Source organism: Eptatretus burgeri, chromosome 2, assembly GCF_056783735.1.
Source record: "Eptatretus burgeri isolate ZD-2024b chromosome 2, Ebu_testis_v1, whole genome shotgun sequence".
NCBI classification, from domain to species: Eukaryota; Metazoa; Chordata; class Myxini; order Myxiniformes; family Myxinidae; genus Eptatretus; species Eptatretus burgeri.
In genome coordinates, this window is record NC_140962.1 from 20,608,942 (window position 1) to 20,625,196 (window position 16,255).

General features: G+C 43.1%; 1 protein-coding gene across 1 annotated transcript in view; it reads left to right on the forward strand.

Moving 5' to 3' along the window:
• Positions 1 to 16,255, forward strand: part of DLAT (dihydrolipoamide S-acetyltransferase) — a 47,343-nt gene that overhangs the window by 19,205 nt on the left and 11,883 nt on the right. Inside the window, exon 6 of the mRNA XM_085864814.1 lies at positions 3,953 to 4,191. Within this exon, the coding sequence (XP_085720940.1) occupies positions 3,953 to 4,191 (239 nt within the window). The remainder of the gene's footprint in view (positions 1 to 3,952; positions 4,192 to 16,255) is intronic.

Sequence of the window (16,255 nt, forward strand, 5' to 3'; positions counted from 1 at the left end):
GTCGATTCGTCCTTGTTTGGAACACTTGAAAGATATGTGGTTGTAAAGATATGAAAATAAATAGATTTTTTACAATTCCATCATGGCCATTTTGGATTTTCTGTGTTTTCTGATTATCTCCAAGGGCAAGAAGTCCACACCCACCTGAATATCATCAAACATTTGCTGGAGATTAATAATCAACAATAAAAAAAACTTTATCCAATAAAAAGGGGTTAGGTGAAATTGTCTGCCCGACCATTTGGCTCACGACAAAAGTGCCCTTGATCATCTTTTAATTGACTATCAGCTGTGAAGCATGATCTGAAGGCTCAAGGTTTGACATATTTCAAATATTGCATCATCTAGAACCCAAGCATGCCAAAATATATCCTGCCTTTTATAAAAAAAACCGACAACAATCATTGCACAAGTGAGGATATGAAGCAAAAGAGGAAACTTGAAATGCAAACCAAATGCAATACCTGTAGTGAAACTTTCAGCTTCATTATCTCCAACAAAGAGGATGTTTCATGAAACTTTCTTCAGAGGCTGAAAAGTCAAAAGAGTTTCATGAACAAAGCCTTTCATCTCATAAAAAAAAAGGTTTGTTCAATCACATCAGAGTATTTGACCATGGTTGGATTATTATTGAACAGCATGTGATTAATGTTGTGTTATTAGATTACGGATTTTGACAGTTTAGTTTGTAGGGGAAACGTGAATTCTCTGAACAGTTTTGGATGCCATTTTATAATAACTATTGACTCTTCAAGATGCTTAAAATTGTGCTGATTTCTGTGGACACTACAAACAATTGTGATGTTATATTTATGCAATAATTATGTGGACTGCGAAGCAATGTGTAAAGATTAAGTGAAACTGAAGTTGCTATTATAATATTCATTTTGGCAAAAGCACAAGGAAAGAATAGATTAGTTGGAACTAGCAACCAGTATTTGTTCTTTTTATTCATCATACTAAAATACGCAATTTGGTGTCTCTGTCTGGCTGGCTGTTTTTGACCGTGATACTTTCGGTCGTTACTTATCCGATCTCAACCAAACTCGACAGGAGAACTAAGGGCCACACGATGGAGGTTGTAGTAGCAACTCCATCCCCCCCCATACTCTCCCCAAGGGGGGTTTCCCACTTGGACAAAATCCATATTAAGTTGTACATCCATGTTAAGATGGCTAATTTTGGCATTTTTCCAAGGCCGATTCTAACAACAAAAGTAACTACAAGGGCACTTGCTGGAGCGCATACCTCCACCCGGATCTGGATTCGGTTCTTCACCAAAATCGAATCAATTTGTCATTGTCACACACCCAACCTGTCCACCAAGTTTTTTTTATTTTTATTTTTTTATTTTTTTATTTTTTTCTACATCCGTCCACAACTTTTTGAGATATCGTGCGATATATCATTTTTGGCCCGACCTCTCAATGGTGAAGAATCACCCACAAAAGTCTGGAAGCCAGATCTTCACCAAAATCTGATCAATTCGTCCTTGTCACATACTCAACCTGCCCACGAAATTTCATCCGAATCCGTCCACAACTTTTTGAGATATTCTGCGCACAAAAACAAACAAACAGACATAACCAAATAAAGAAAAACAAACAGATAGGTGAAAACATAACCTCCATCCACCTTCGGTGGGCAGAGGTAACTGTAACGGCACTCGGTAGAGCGCATATCTCCACCAGGCTGAACAGTTTGTATTTCCCTTATGGGCCGGATCTAGATTAGGATCTTCATCAAAATTGAATCAATTCTTCCTTGTCACACACCCAACCGGTCCACCAAGTTTCATCCGAATTGGTCCATAACTTTTATGAGATATCGTGCAATGTATTGTTTTTGGCCCGATCTCTCACTGTTGAAGAATCACTTTAAAAATTATCGTAGTCGCATCTTCACCAAAATCGAATCATTTTGTCTTTGTCACACACCCAACCTCTCCACAAAATTTCGTCTGAATCTGTCCACGTTTTGAGATATCATGTTCACAGACAGACAGACCAGGGAGAAAACATAACTTCTGTCAATCTTTGAGGGTGGTGGTAATAACAACACTAATGACAATAGCATAATATTAATGTTATTACCAAACGGTATTAATACTAACAAGAAAAAGAGCAATCAGAGATTGCAGACCCTCGCCAGGGCTTGTTTTGATTGGTGTATTTTTTATGGGGTTTCGGGTAAATCCAATATGGCTGCCAGACCATGTGTCTGATCAAGTTAAAATTTAAAACGTGTCTTCCCCATCTCTACTCGATCATAAATGTGAAGCTTCACATCGATTGATTAAGCGGTTTCAGAGTAAACATTATTTAATATTTTCTTCAATCCAATATGGCTGCCAAACCATGTGACTTATCAATGATTCCTTAGCACACTTGTACAACCATAGCTTGGGGAAAAGTTGTGTGAAGTTTCCCCTTGATTTGTCCAGCCGTTCTGGAGAAGATTTTTTATAGGTTTTAGGGTAAATCCAATATGGCTGCCAAACCATGTGAGCAATGACATCACATGTGTGAACTTCTTCCTCTTGGACAGGCAGTCGTATGTGTAAAGTTTTACCTCGATCTGTTCAGCCACTTCAGAGAAGATTTTTGAAGCTTTTAAAAAACAAAAAAACAATATGGCTGCCAAATCACATGACCGATGACGTCATGAATTTTTCATTTCTGTGGACCATTTTATCCTTAGATGACCCTCAAAAATTTTCCTACTGATCTAACGTGGCGTTCTACATATGCAATTATGACGTCATAACGATGGCACTTATAACATCATTAAAATAATCACTTATTCCCCATGAGGAGTACTTACCATTTTCCAAGCTTCAATTTTATCCTTTATGCGGTTTCAGAGATACAGAGATCCAAAGTTTTTTGTTTTTCCAATATTACTGTCACACCACGTGACCTATGATGTCATAATTATCATTAAAACATTCCGCATGAGTAGTCGCACGAATGTTGAAAATTTTGTTTCAATCCGACAAGCGGTTGCGGCGAAAAACACGAAAGTTCTGTGCGGCCAAACAAACAGACAGACAAACAAACAAGAAGATGACGTCGTGCAGAGCACAATACTTGCAAAATCCATAAACCAAATTTGACCTCAAATATAATTGGTGGTTGAATTCAGTGACCAAAAATGCAAGTAGTCTTCAAATTTCTACTCATGACTCCACCCTCTCTTTGCTGATGCTGATGACTCCACCCTCTGCTGTACCATCTGTCATCCCTCAGACCGACAAGCAGCAGCTTCTTCGTTCTCTGCAGATCTGGGTAAAATCACAAACTGGTCCAAAATGTGGAACATGTCTTTCAATCCGGACAAATCTCACACTCTCACGATGTCTCTCCGAAAGGACCGTTTGGAACCCCCCCCCCCCCATCAACTTTCTCAACAATCCTCTGGAAGAAGTCCTTTCTTTCAAACTTCTGGGTCTCACTGTCTGCCTTGATCTTTCCTGGGAAAGCCACATTTCCAACTTGGCCTCCAAAGTCAGTCGCCGCCTGGGAATCCTCCATCGTGCAAAGTCCCTTCTCAGCCCACCTGAGCTCCTGACCACATACCAAACTTTCGTCTGCAGCCTGATGGAGTACTGCTATCCCCCTCTCGGCCGGTGCTCCTGCCTCCCACCTTTCTTGGCTTCACACTGTGGAAACCAAGGCATTTCGGATCATTGGTATCTCCTACGATGAGGCTGAGTCTATAACGATATCTCGCACGATATCTCAAAAATATATTGGGCCTGATATGTTGTCGTGGATCAGGCATTACAGGGCGGAGGACTCTTGAGGACTCTACCGAGTGCCCTTCTAGTTTTGAAAATATATTGGGGGACAAGTTGATGATGATTATATTTTATTTCTTACAACTTCTGTGTAATTCCAGTGGTGGTTTCAATTGTGGTGGTTCATAACTGTCACCCTGCTGCTTTTTCTAGGATTTGAGGTGCAGGAGGAGGGATACTTAGCAAGAATCCTAGTTGATGAGGGCTCACGTGATGTACCGCTGGGTACCCCATTGTGCGTTTTGGTGGAACGTTCGGAGGACATCCCAGCTTTCAAAGACTACGTGGATACTGGTGGGCCTCAGCTTCTTTCCACCGGACTCCCAACTCCTGCCCCAATTACTCCATCAGCTGTCCCTGCCCCTCCACCACCAGCTGTGCCAGCTGCTCAGGTACACTGTATTGAGATTGGATTCAGCCATTCACAAATTCATTCTTAATTGTTACTTGGTGCAAAATTTTTTTTTTGCCAAGTATGTTGGTCTGTAGCGTATGTTTGTCTGTTGGGTTGTCGATCTAGTCTACCCTTATTATCAGTATGTCTGTCTGTCTGTCTGTTCGGTCCAGTGCTCCGTTAATACAATGGCGATTTCGATGAAACTTGGTTGGTAGGTTCATACCATGACCTAGTTGTGTGCAAATGACAACCGTTGCTATGGACCCATCCGTTGCCGAGCAACGGACCTTTGAAATTTTCAAAAAAAAATCTCAAAAATAAATTTTTTCGAAAATCAAAAATCGGGCCACGAGCGACTGTGGGCAGTACATTCAGCCATATTGTCAAAAATTTCCAGCCGGATCCTATGAAAACTGTTGGAGAAGATAGACTTTGAATGAACCCTGGTCGAAAACAATAAAAAAACGAAGTTCCTTATATCTCAGAGACTATGAGTCAGATATACATGAAACTGGTATGGTAGGTTCATGGTATGTCCTAGTTATGTGTGAGAAAGAACCGTTGCTATGGACGATTTTGTTGGCTAGTTACGGCTGAAAAACGACTAAATTCGACTTGATCGACTACCCATGTCCGCCTACCGGCTTGTCTATTTGTTTGTTTGTCACATGATTTTTGGCCAGAGTTTTCAAGCAATCATTCTGAAATTTATTGTGTGTGTGTGTAGTTGACCGGCCAGGGACAGCAACGCTTAATTTTGGTGAAGATCCGAATCCGGATCAGAGAATTATTTAATTTTTAAGTGATTCTTCACCATTGAGAGATGGGGCCAAAAACTATGTATAGCATGATATCTCAAAAGGTTGCGGACGAGTTTTGACAAAACTAGGTGGATGAGTTGGTTCGGTGACGAGAGCAAGCTGATTCGATTTTGGTTAAGGTCCAGATTCAGATCCAACATATCAGTGGCATACAAAATGTAAACTGTTCAGCCTGGCAGAGGTATGTGCTCCACCGAGTGCTGTTCCGTTTCGGCAAATTGTCACACGATGAGTAATTTTTTTTCATGATACTTTTAAGTTTCACACCCTGCAGTACCTTGTTCTCAGATGTAACTCCAAAGCCTGCGATGCATAAACAACTTTTATTATCCGTTTTGATCTCTGCCCAGGGTGGCTTCCAGATGTAGTTTGGGCTATTGAGTGAATACAAGTTCATCCTGTGGATACATGACGCCCTGTAACATGCTGGGCGTTGGTCTGTGGCTGCCCTGACGACAGCTAATGGAGGTTTGCTGTCGAAACAATGCCACTGCAGCGGACCTACAGTGGGGAGAACAAGTATTTGATACACTGCCGATTTTGCAGGTTTTCCCACTTAGAAAGCACGTAGAGGTCTGTAATTTTTATCATAGGTACACTTCAACTGTGAAAGACGGAATCTAAAACAAAAATCCTGAAAATCACATTGTATGATTTTAATATAATTAATTTGCATTTTATTGCATGAAATAAGTATTCGATCACCTACCAACTAGTAAGAATTCCGGCTCTCACAGACCTGTTAGTTTTGTATTTAAGAAGCCCTCCCATTCTCCACTCATTACCTGTATTAACTGCACCTGTTTGAACTCGTTATCTGTATAAAAGACAGCTGTCCACACTCAATCAATCAGACCCCAACCTCTCCACAATGGGCAAGACCACAGAGCTGTCTAAGGACATCAGGGACAAAATTGTAGACTTGCACACGGCTGGGATGGGCTGCAGGACAATAGGCAAGCAGCTTCGTGAGAAGGCAACAACTGTTGGCGCAATTATTAGAAAATGGAAGAAGTTCAAGATAACAGTCAATCTCCCTCGATTTGGGGCTCGATGCAAGATCTCACCTCGTGGAGCCTCAATGGTCATGAGAAAGGTGAGGGATCAGCCCAGAACTACACGGCAGGACCTGGCCAAAATCTTTGGAGGGAGCTGAAAGTCTGTGTTGCCCAGCGACAGCCCCGAAACCTGAAGGATCTGGAGAGGATCTGTATGGAGGAGTGGGCCAAAATCCCTGCTGCAGTCTGTGCAAACCTGATTAAGAATTACAGGAAACGTCTGATCTCTGGAATTGCAAACAAAGGTTTCTGTACCAAATATTAAGTTATGTTTTTCTGATGTATCAAATACTTATTTCATGCAATAAATGGCAAATTAATTATTTAAAAATCATACAATGTGATTTTCAGGATTTTTGTTTTAGATTCCGTCTTTCACAGTTGAAGTGTACCTATGATAAAAATTACAGACCTCTACGTGCTTTGTAAGTGGGAAAACCTGCAAAATCGGCAGTGTATCAAATACTTGTTCTCCCCACTGTATTTGGTACCAATTCTCCATCCGAACGTTGACACCTTGTGACAGGGTCTCAGGGTGCACTGATTTGAGTGAGATGGGTTAGCTTCAGGCATTGGGATCAACTGATGCCAACACAGCGATTTAGCCTCACATGCCTGCAGTCTCTGTTGGAGATGGTGCTCTCCAGACTAGTCGATTATATGAGCCAGGGCTGGACAGGGTTTGAGTACCCCCACCCCCAAATTTGCTGGAGGTGGGCTATACTGTGATTTTTTTTTTTTAAATGTATATATTTTTGCTCGAAGATTTCCTTAAACGTGTTTTCTCAGTAACGACTAGTCCAATTGACACAAAATTTTAACCATAGGTGTGACTACTAATGCAGAATTTATTTTATGACAATTATGACGTCATAGGTCACGTGGGGAAGCAGTTAGGGTGAGGGGGAAGCAACGTCCTCTTCTCTGGAACCACTCTCTGGAAAAAAATTTAAACATTGCTCATTGTGAAGACCTCCACAAGGGGTATAAGTGGTGTTAACTGCGATGTCATCAGTGAAGTGGTATCCCGGTGAAAATTCGACATGTAGAACGCTGCATCCCATCAGTATGAAAAGTTCTGAGGTTCATCTCGGGAAAGATATGAACACAACAAAAAATTATGATGTCATCCGTCATGTGGTTTGACAGCCATATTGGTTTTTTTTCAAAAAATAGTAAAAATTCTTCCTCTCCAGAACCGCTCAGCTTTCGAGATCAAAGTGAAACTGCACACAAATGACTGGTTGGACGTGCTGAATACATTTTGATAATGATGACGTCATAGGTCACGTGGTCTGGCAGCCATCTTGGATTTACCCTAAAACCTTCAAACATCTCCAGAACGGCTGGACAGATTGAGGGGAAACTTCGCAGACATGTTCCCCTTGCATTGGGGATACATGCATGATAAAGAATAATTGATAGGTTACATGGTTCGGTGGCCATATTCAATTGAAGAAAAATCTTAAATAATGTTTTCTCTGGAACTGCTTATCGAATTGAAGCAAAATTTACCAAATATCATCTACTACCATTGCTACATATAATGTGAAAATGATGACATCACAGGTCATGTGGTGTGGCAGCCACATTTGAGAGAAAAACAAACCTCATCCAATCAAAACGAAACTTCACACACGTGATCCTCTCTCCCATCATGGTCAGAGTGCAAATTTTCACTGCCATAGGTCACGTGGTTTGGCAGCCATGTTTGTTTGAAAACCAACACTTTCAAACCCGTTTTCTTCACAATTGCTTAACGCATCGATATGAATCGCATCACATTACATAGAGCAAGGGGAGTGGATCATAAGTGCAAACTTTCGAATCGATCGCTACAGCCGTTTCCAAAATATAATTATTTATTTATTTTCTGTGAAACCAGTTTATATACAGGCCTCATGTACCATACATTTGAAGACTCAACAACCCATCTTCTATTGTTCTAAAACTTTATTTTATTATGCTATTATTCAACAACCCATCTTCTAAAATTTTCACCTTTAGTTGCCTTATAGCCTGGAATTAAATTACATTAAATCAGACATTTTCAACCTTTATGTACACATCACAACCCACAACTTCCAGATGAAAGACAAATTCGACAAATTTCAGAAAATTAATTAAAATTATATAACGAGAATATCTTGGTTGGATAAGTGTAGTCTGGTGTTGGCTCAGTGGTTAGGGTGGCGGCTTGGGATCCGAGGGTCCTGAGTTCAAGCCTCGTTGCCCGCTGAATTAATTCACCAGGGGGTTGACTCAGCCTGCCATCCTTCCGAGGTCGGCAAAATGAGTACCAGCTTGCTGGGATGACCGAGTCATTCAAGTATCCTGCGTCAGAGTGGCGACCTGTCCAGGATTGTGCCCAATAGCCAAGGAGACTACTTCGACAGCACCAACGCTCTGTACAGAGTATGGTCCCCCAATGGAATGGATGGATGTGTCCACCCCTTATAATAGCAATTGTAAATTAGCTCAGGTGTAACCAATCACCTTCAAAAATCACACACCAAGTTAATTGGCCTCCACCTGTGTTAAATTGTAGTGATTCTTATTATTTCAGAATAAAATCAGCTGTTCCTGTAGGTTTCCTCTGCTGGGTTGTGCATTTCACAGCATAGACTCTACCATGAGACCCAAGGAGCTTTCAAAAGACCTGCGGTATAATGTTGTGGAAAGGCATACATTAGGGGATGGGTATAAAAATATTTCAAAGGCCTTGAATATCCCTTAGCCATTTGCATATCATGCGTCGGAGTGGCGACCCGTCTCGGATTGTGTCCAATAGTCCAGGAGACTGCCTCGGCAGCACCAACTATCTGCACAGAGTATGGTCTCGATGGAATTGGATTTTTTTGGAATATCCCTTGGAGCACAGTCAAGACGATCATTAAGCAATGGAAGGCGGATGGTACCACCGAAACCCTGCCTAGATCAGGCCGTCCCTCCAAACTGGATGACCAAGCAAGGAGGAGACTGATCAGAGAGGCCATCAAGAGGCGAATGGCAACTTTGAAAGAGCTATCTGGCCTTTATGGCAAAGGCTGATTACTGTGTGCATGTGACAACAATATCCCAAGCACTCTACAAGTCTGGCCTGTACGGTAGGGTGGCAAGGAAGCCATTACTCAAAAAAAATCCCACCTTGAGTCCCGTTTGAGGAATGCAAAAAAACTCTCCAGAGATTCTGAGGCCATGTGGCAAAAAAAAAAGTTTTGTGGTCTGACGAAATCAAGATGGAATTTTTTGGCCTAAATGCAAAATGTTATGTTTGGTGCAAACCAAACACAGCACATCACCCAAAGAACACCATCCCTACTGTGAAGTATGGCAGTGGCAGCATCATGTCATGGGGATGATTCTGATCAGCTTGGACCAGGGCACTTGTCAGGATATAAGGGGAAATTTATGGAGCAAAATACAGAAAAATCCTAGAGGAAAACCTGCTGCCTTCTGCAAGAAAGCTGAAATTGGTACGGAAGTTCACCTTTCAGCATGACAACGACCCAAAACACACAGCCAAAGCTACACTGGAGTGGCTAAGGAACAAAAAGATAAATGTCCTTGAGCGGCCCACTCAGAGCTCCGACCTAAATCCAATCCAAAATCTGTGGCACGACTTGAAGATTGCTGTCCATCAATGCTCTCCACGCAACTCGACTGAGCTTGAACAGTTTTGTTCAGAAGAATGGGCAAATATTTCCCAATCAAGGTGTGCAAAGGTGGTAGAAATCTATCCAAACAGACTCACAGCTGTAATTGCTGTCAAAGGTGATTCCACCAAGTGTTAACTCAGGGGGGTGGACACTTATCCAATCAAGATATTCTTGTTTTGTATTTCAAATTAATTTTCTGAAATTTGTCGAATTTGTTTTTCACTTGGAAGTTTTGGGTTATGATGTGTAAATAAAGATGGAAAAAGTCTGATTTAATGCAATTTCCAGGCTATAAGGCAACAAAAGGTGAAAAATTTGAAAGGGGGTGCAGACTTTCTATAGTCACTGTATGTAGCCAAAATAGCACTTCCTGATGGTGTGTGTGCTGGACCAGAAGTGGATAGAAGAATGAAGGCAGCATTCACTTGTAATGATACTGTACTTAGTATGCGCACACAAAATAATTTAATTTTAAACGAATTAAATAATCCAACGATTTCAGAACATGGTTATATGAGCTGTTTCAGAAGAGCAGTATTTAAATGCCCGTTGTAGTCGGTCCCTTCAACTTGTAGATATTACTAAAAACTGCTGTGCTGAGCCAGTGTCGGGTACCCAATGATGACTGCAGAAGCTGTTTAGCTACGCCTTCTACTGTAATAGTCGTGTGGTAGGAAGGGGGAATCACCACTGGAAGAGGGACAAATTTTCATCCAACTTTTCCAGACCAGTTTTTTGTGTAGATTACGAATATGAAAGGTGATCAGCCAGGTTCGGGGGCTTTTCCGAGATATTGCGGGTCAAATATCAACCGGGGTCAAATTTCGCCAATTATGAGTTTTTACTATAAAACTGATTCTGAAAGCTAAAATACTCTGTATTTATGGCTCGTTTATACTTTCAAGTGTCTAATCTTTATCAAAACAGAAAATCAAATCATTTTTGGGCTAACCTTCAGAGTGGGGTGGCTTTGCCCAAATATTCAAAATAATTGTGCATTTTATGATACAAGCATCAAATTTGGCAAAAATGTACATTAATATGTTGCGAACATTTTCAGATATTGGGCCACTTGAAATTCTCTCTTTATGTCCGCCATATTGGATTTCAAAATGGCCGCCACTTGAAATCTACATTTGCTATTATCTCTGGACGTAATGCAGCTATTGACTTGATTCTGGTATCTAAATGTTTGTTTTTGGGGGCAAGGAATCCAATGGTAGTGGCCATGATCCGGCACTCACACAGTGATCCGGCACTCACACATGATCCCACACAGTGGCCATGATCCGGCACTCAATGGACGTCGTGAAGAATGCTGTGGAACACCTGAATCCTGGACAGACACCAGTGGTCACCGTTGATCAGCCACTGTTTGCTTTGGCCAAGCAGATACAGTGGAAGTGGCCAGAGAGCTATGGTGAAGAACAGATAGTGGTGATGTTTAGTGGCCTCCACATAGAGATGGTGGCACTGAGGACACTGGGGGACTGGCTGAAAGGGAGTGGTTGGGTGCAAGCACTTGTGCAAGCCGAGATTATGACAGCAGGGACAGCAGACTCATTCCTGTGAGCATCCCATGTCTTGCGCACAAGAAGAGCACATCAAGTGACTGCAGCAGCACTGTACATCCTGCAACACCGTGCCTACAACCACTACTGTCTGGGAGAAACCAGGGATGCAGAGGACCTTCCGGAGTTTGAAGACTGGTGTTGCCAGAGAGGAGAAGACATCCCCCAGTTTCACTACTGGGCAACCGTGCTGGAACTAGAACTGTTGGTTCTAGTGAATGTGCGTTCTCTCAGGCAGGGATCGTTAATGATGTACCTCGATGCTCTGACAGAGCTGGTCCCCTGGTTCCATGCACTGGATCACACCCACTATGCTAGGTGGATATCAGTGCACCTGAAGGACATGGCCGAACTCACCATCAAACACCCAGATGTAGCCAGGAAATTCAGGGAAAGCCACTTCACCATTCAGAAAACACAGAGGGTGTTCTCTTCAATCCCGATTGACCAGGCACATCAGCAGAATAATGCCTGCATCAAAGGAGACGGTGGAGCAGTTGGGCTCACTGACAACCCTAGTGCCCTACGTCGCTGGATGGTTGCGGGACCAGAAGTGATCAGGGTGATCGAAGAATTCCAGGATGGGAACCAACACTGGAGATGGCAAACAGCAGACACACGTCATCATGATCAGACGCCAAGTGTACAGGCCTCATTTGTGAAAGATGTTCGCTCTCTCGTCGGTGTCATGGAGGAGATGGGCAACCCATTCGAGGAGGAGAGTCAGGATGTAGTCAAACTGCACACAAAGGAGATCGCAGATCCTGCTGCTGTGGAGACCGTGATGAATGCCAAGAGGATTGGCCAAGAGCAGTTCGAGGCTTTCACCAGAGAGTGTCTGTTGGACAGAACAAAGGCAGTGGACGTAGCCATTCCTCGTAACAAGCTGAAGGTGTTCAGCACTTCCACTCCAAGAAGCCAGAGCATAGGTCAGCAACAGCTCGCCTCCATCAAGAATGACCGTGAACTCTTCGCACTGCACTTCGTACATTGAACAATGCACTTCGTACATTGGCTGCCAGACGAGGGATGGAAACCTTGAGGAGTTCTTTTGTCACGAGAATCAGGCATGCCCTCCTGCATTGTCTGATGGTGGAAGCCTCTGCACTGGTACCAAGAGTGATCTCCTCACATGCTTGGAAGAAGTCTCCGACGCAAAGACAGACTCCTGTCACGACCTGTATTGTGCGTGATGGAGCAGCCATCGTCCAGATGCTGAAGCCGGCTGCATCAAACACCTTTGAAGAGTATGCACAACAGATCTTCATCCCATATATGTCCACGAAGCTGCAAACAGTGTCACGCCTGGATCTGGTCTGGGATACTTACCTTGCTGATTCACTGAAAGGTAGTACACGTGCAAAGCGGGGACAAGGTGTGCGGAGACGTGTGGTGGCTGCCGCAGCCATACCAGGAAACTGGCTGAACTTCCTATGAGTGGACAGCAACAAGACTGAGCTGTTCAGGTTCCTCTCACCAGCTCTCATGGAATGGTTTGACCAGGAGGACAAGCAACTCGTCATTACTGATGGAGAGGCAGTGCTCAGCAAGCCACCACTGCCAGATCTGACCTCACTCGCCCCATGTAACCATGAAGAAGCTGACAGTCGGATGTTGCTGCATGCATCTCACGCAGTCCAGCATGGACACCATGCAATACTCATCCGGACTGTAGACACCGATGTTGTGGTGCTGGCAGTGTCCCTGGCACAGGAGTTACAACCAGAAGACAAACTGTTGCTGGCATTCGGAACAGGCCAGAGTTTCCGATACCGAGCAGCACACGAAATAGCAGCTGGATTGGGACGAGAGAAGGCTCATGCACTGCCAATGTTCCACGCTCTAACTGGATGCGACACTGTGTCTAGTTTTCATAGACATGGCAAGAAGACTGTGTGGGCAGTCTGGACGGTACTGCCAGAACTCACTGAGGCGCTGCTGCTGCTGTCCTCTGCACCTCGTGACATACCAGACGATGCAATGCGCATCATCGAGAGGTTCATGATCCTGTTGTATGATCGAACCAGCAAATGCAGACATTGACAAGGCCAGGAGGAAACTCTTCGCAAGGAAGAACAATGTGCAGCTCTTCCCTCCAACGAAGGCATCTCTGGAGGAACATGTCAAGAGGGCAGTGTATCAAGGTGGACATGTGTGGGGTCAGATACTGCTGCCAGCACCAGAGCTCCCTCCACCAACCAACTGGAGTTGGTCAAGGACTGGAGAAGGACAGTACACACCTTACTGGACCAGGCTAACTGAGGCAGCTCACAGCTCCATTGAGCTGGTTTCTTGCAAGTGCAAGAAAGGGTGTGTGAGGGGCTGCAAGTGCAAAAAGGCTGCCCTTCAGTGCACAGCCCTCTGTGTGTGTGAAGGGGACTGCACATGACGATGAGTCAACAACATACATGTACTTGTGGCAATGCTGAACTTGTTAACATGACACTGTTTATGTACACGTATCTTCAGTACCGGTATATACCTAGCCTCAGATACCAGTTCACCTAGCCTCAAATACTCGACCATGTAGCATGTCAGTATTATACCTGAGACATTTACAGAACTAAGACATTCTTTTCAAAGTATTGTGTTGAATCCAATATTTGCCTAGATAATTTCCAAATAAAATTATATAACAGACTGTGATAGATAATGTTAAGTTGAAAATGGTACCATTGGATTCCTTGCCCCCAAAAACATACATTTAGATACCAGAATCAAGTCAATAGCTGCATTACGTCCAGAGATAATAGCAAATGTAGATTTCAAGTGGCGGCTATTTTGAAATCCAATATGGCGGACATAAAGAGAGAATTTCAAGTGGCCCAATATCTGAAAATGTTCGCAACATATTAATGTACATTTGTGCCAAATTTGGTGCTTGTTTCACAAAATGCACAACAGGTTTGCTCTGCTGCTACACTATCACTCAAAGTTCAAAGGTGAACAAATGACAACCAGTGAAAAAACAGATAAAATGCCTAAAACTGGTCTATGTTGCTGAAAATTGTGATCAATGTTTCATCTCAGCTAAAATAGAGGAACTGGCACCCCTGCCCATTTTCCCACCCATGTGACGATTGGGACATTTGATCAGTTATAACATCAGTGTCTTCGATATCAGTGTCTTCGAGGAGACTATGGCAAGACTCCACAGTTCTGGGCAATCTACATTGAAGCTGTTGATTGTCAACATGAACTCCATTACTCGATAAACCTGAATGAGTATGACCTTCGACTGAAATGCTGGACAGACTCATTGCCATTTTGTTTTGCTATGAACAAACAGAACTACGCTAGATATGGAACATTCTATTGTCGTCAACTCATGACACTTGATGATGTGCATCCTGGTGCCAAGGATGATCTTCTGAAGAAAGGCCTGTCTGTCTGTAGGAACAATACTGGTATCAGACAGTCAACTGATGCAGCTGGAGAGCAGACTTTTATGAAAAATTCAGACACCAGGTGGCATCAAGAACTTCACTCATCAGGAAACAGCATACAGAAAGTGGGTGCTGAATCGTCCATTTACGTCTGCTATGGTTTCTTCTCTGCTGGAACTTACCAAGCTCGATTACTCGAGTCACAACCCAAGGAAGTGCATAAGACCACACGAGATCAAAAAATCAGATCATGTAAAAAAAGACTATGCAAGTTATCAAGCCAGATTTTATCAATCCATTCTCACATGAAATTGATCCTAACAAACTGTTCAACATAGTTTCAGGCAAACCATTACCGGATGATGTCGCTGCCCACCTTTTGTCAACACAACAACGAGGAAGAGAACTCTTCAATGCGTTCAACTCCCGACTCGATACCGAAAAGAATGGTGAAACTACACGCTTTTTTAAATCCGATATCAAGAGTTCCATGGAGAAGCTTTCAAGACAACCTGAAGAAGACAACAGTAAAATCTGCAGCAGGAAAGACCAAAGATGTAACAGTACAGAGAGATATCCTTGGATTACTGGCAGCAAAGTCATGTTAAGAAAACATGTCCGTCGATTTGGATAAAGCATTGACGTATCCTTTAGCAACGGTACCTCGACCTCTTGCGACAGCAGATGGCAGTCGTCGGACAACACCAAAAAGTAAGATGATGGAAGCTGCACTCACATCACTGAATTTACCGAACACAGCCTATGATGTCCCAGAAAATGCAGTTTATGTGATTGACCTTATTGCGTATTTACGTTCGTTGGTGAATGTACCAGATACGTTTCGGTTGTTAGCCAGGAGAATTATGGCTGACATACCCACATGTTACAAAGTGGTATATTTCGCGTGTGACACATACAATGCACATTCCATACAACAGGCTGAACAAACTGCAAGAGGGCAGTCAGATGAGTACATTCTGCGCACACCTGATATCAGAATTCCGGCTGCATTTGGACACTTTATGTGCAATGGAGGGAACAAAGAGAGAATGATGGAGCTGATTGAACAGGTTCCTTGTGAAGAGGAAAGTCTCATTGGAGACTGAGTTGTGTACTATGCAAGGGGGGATCTCTGCATGAAGATAACGTCACACTGCTCAGAGGAAATACCAGCCCTGGCAACTGATCACATTGAGGCTGATACAAAGATCTGCTACCTCACCCAACATGCACTAGATGAAAACTCTGGTGGTCCCACGGTCTGTGAAGTGCGTTCAAGTTCTGGGGATACAGACATTCCAATCATTTTACTGGCCAACGAACGTGAAAATTTAAAGATCATCATAGATCACAGGAGTGGCAAAGGTCGGCGATTCCTTGATCTGAGTCAATGTCAACTCGCTGAACTCCAGAAACGTGCATTGCTTGGTATCCACGCCTTTTCGGGAAATGACTACGTTTCTTCATTTTTCCGAAAAGGGAAGAAAATTTAGTGGACACTGATAAAAGATGATGAAAATATGCAGAAAGTATTCGCAGAACTGGGTAACGAGCAACAACTTTC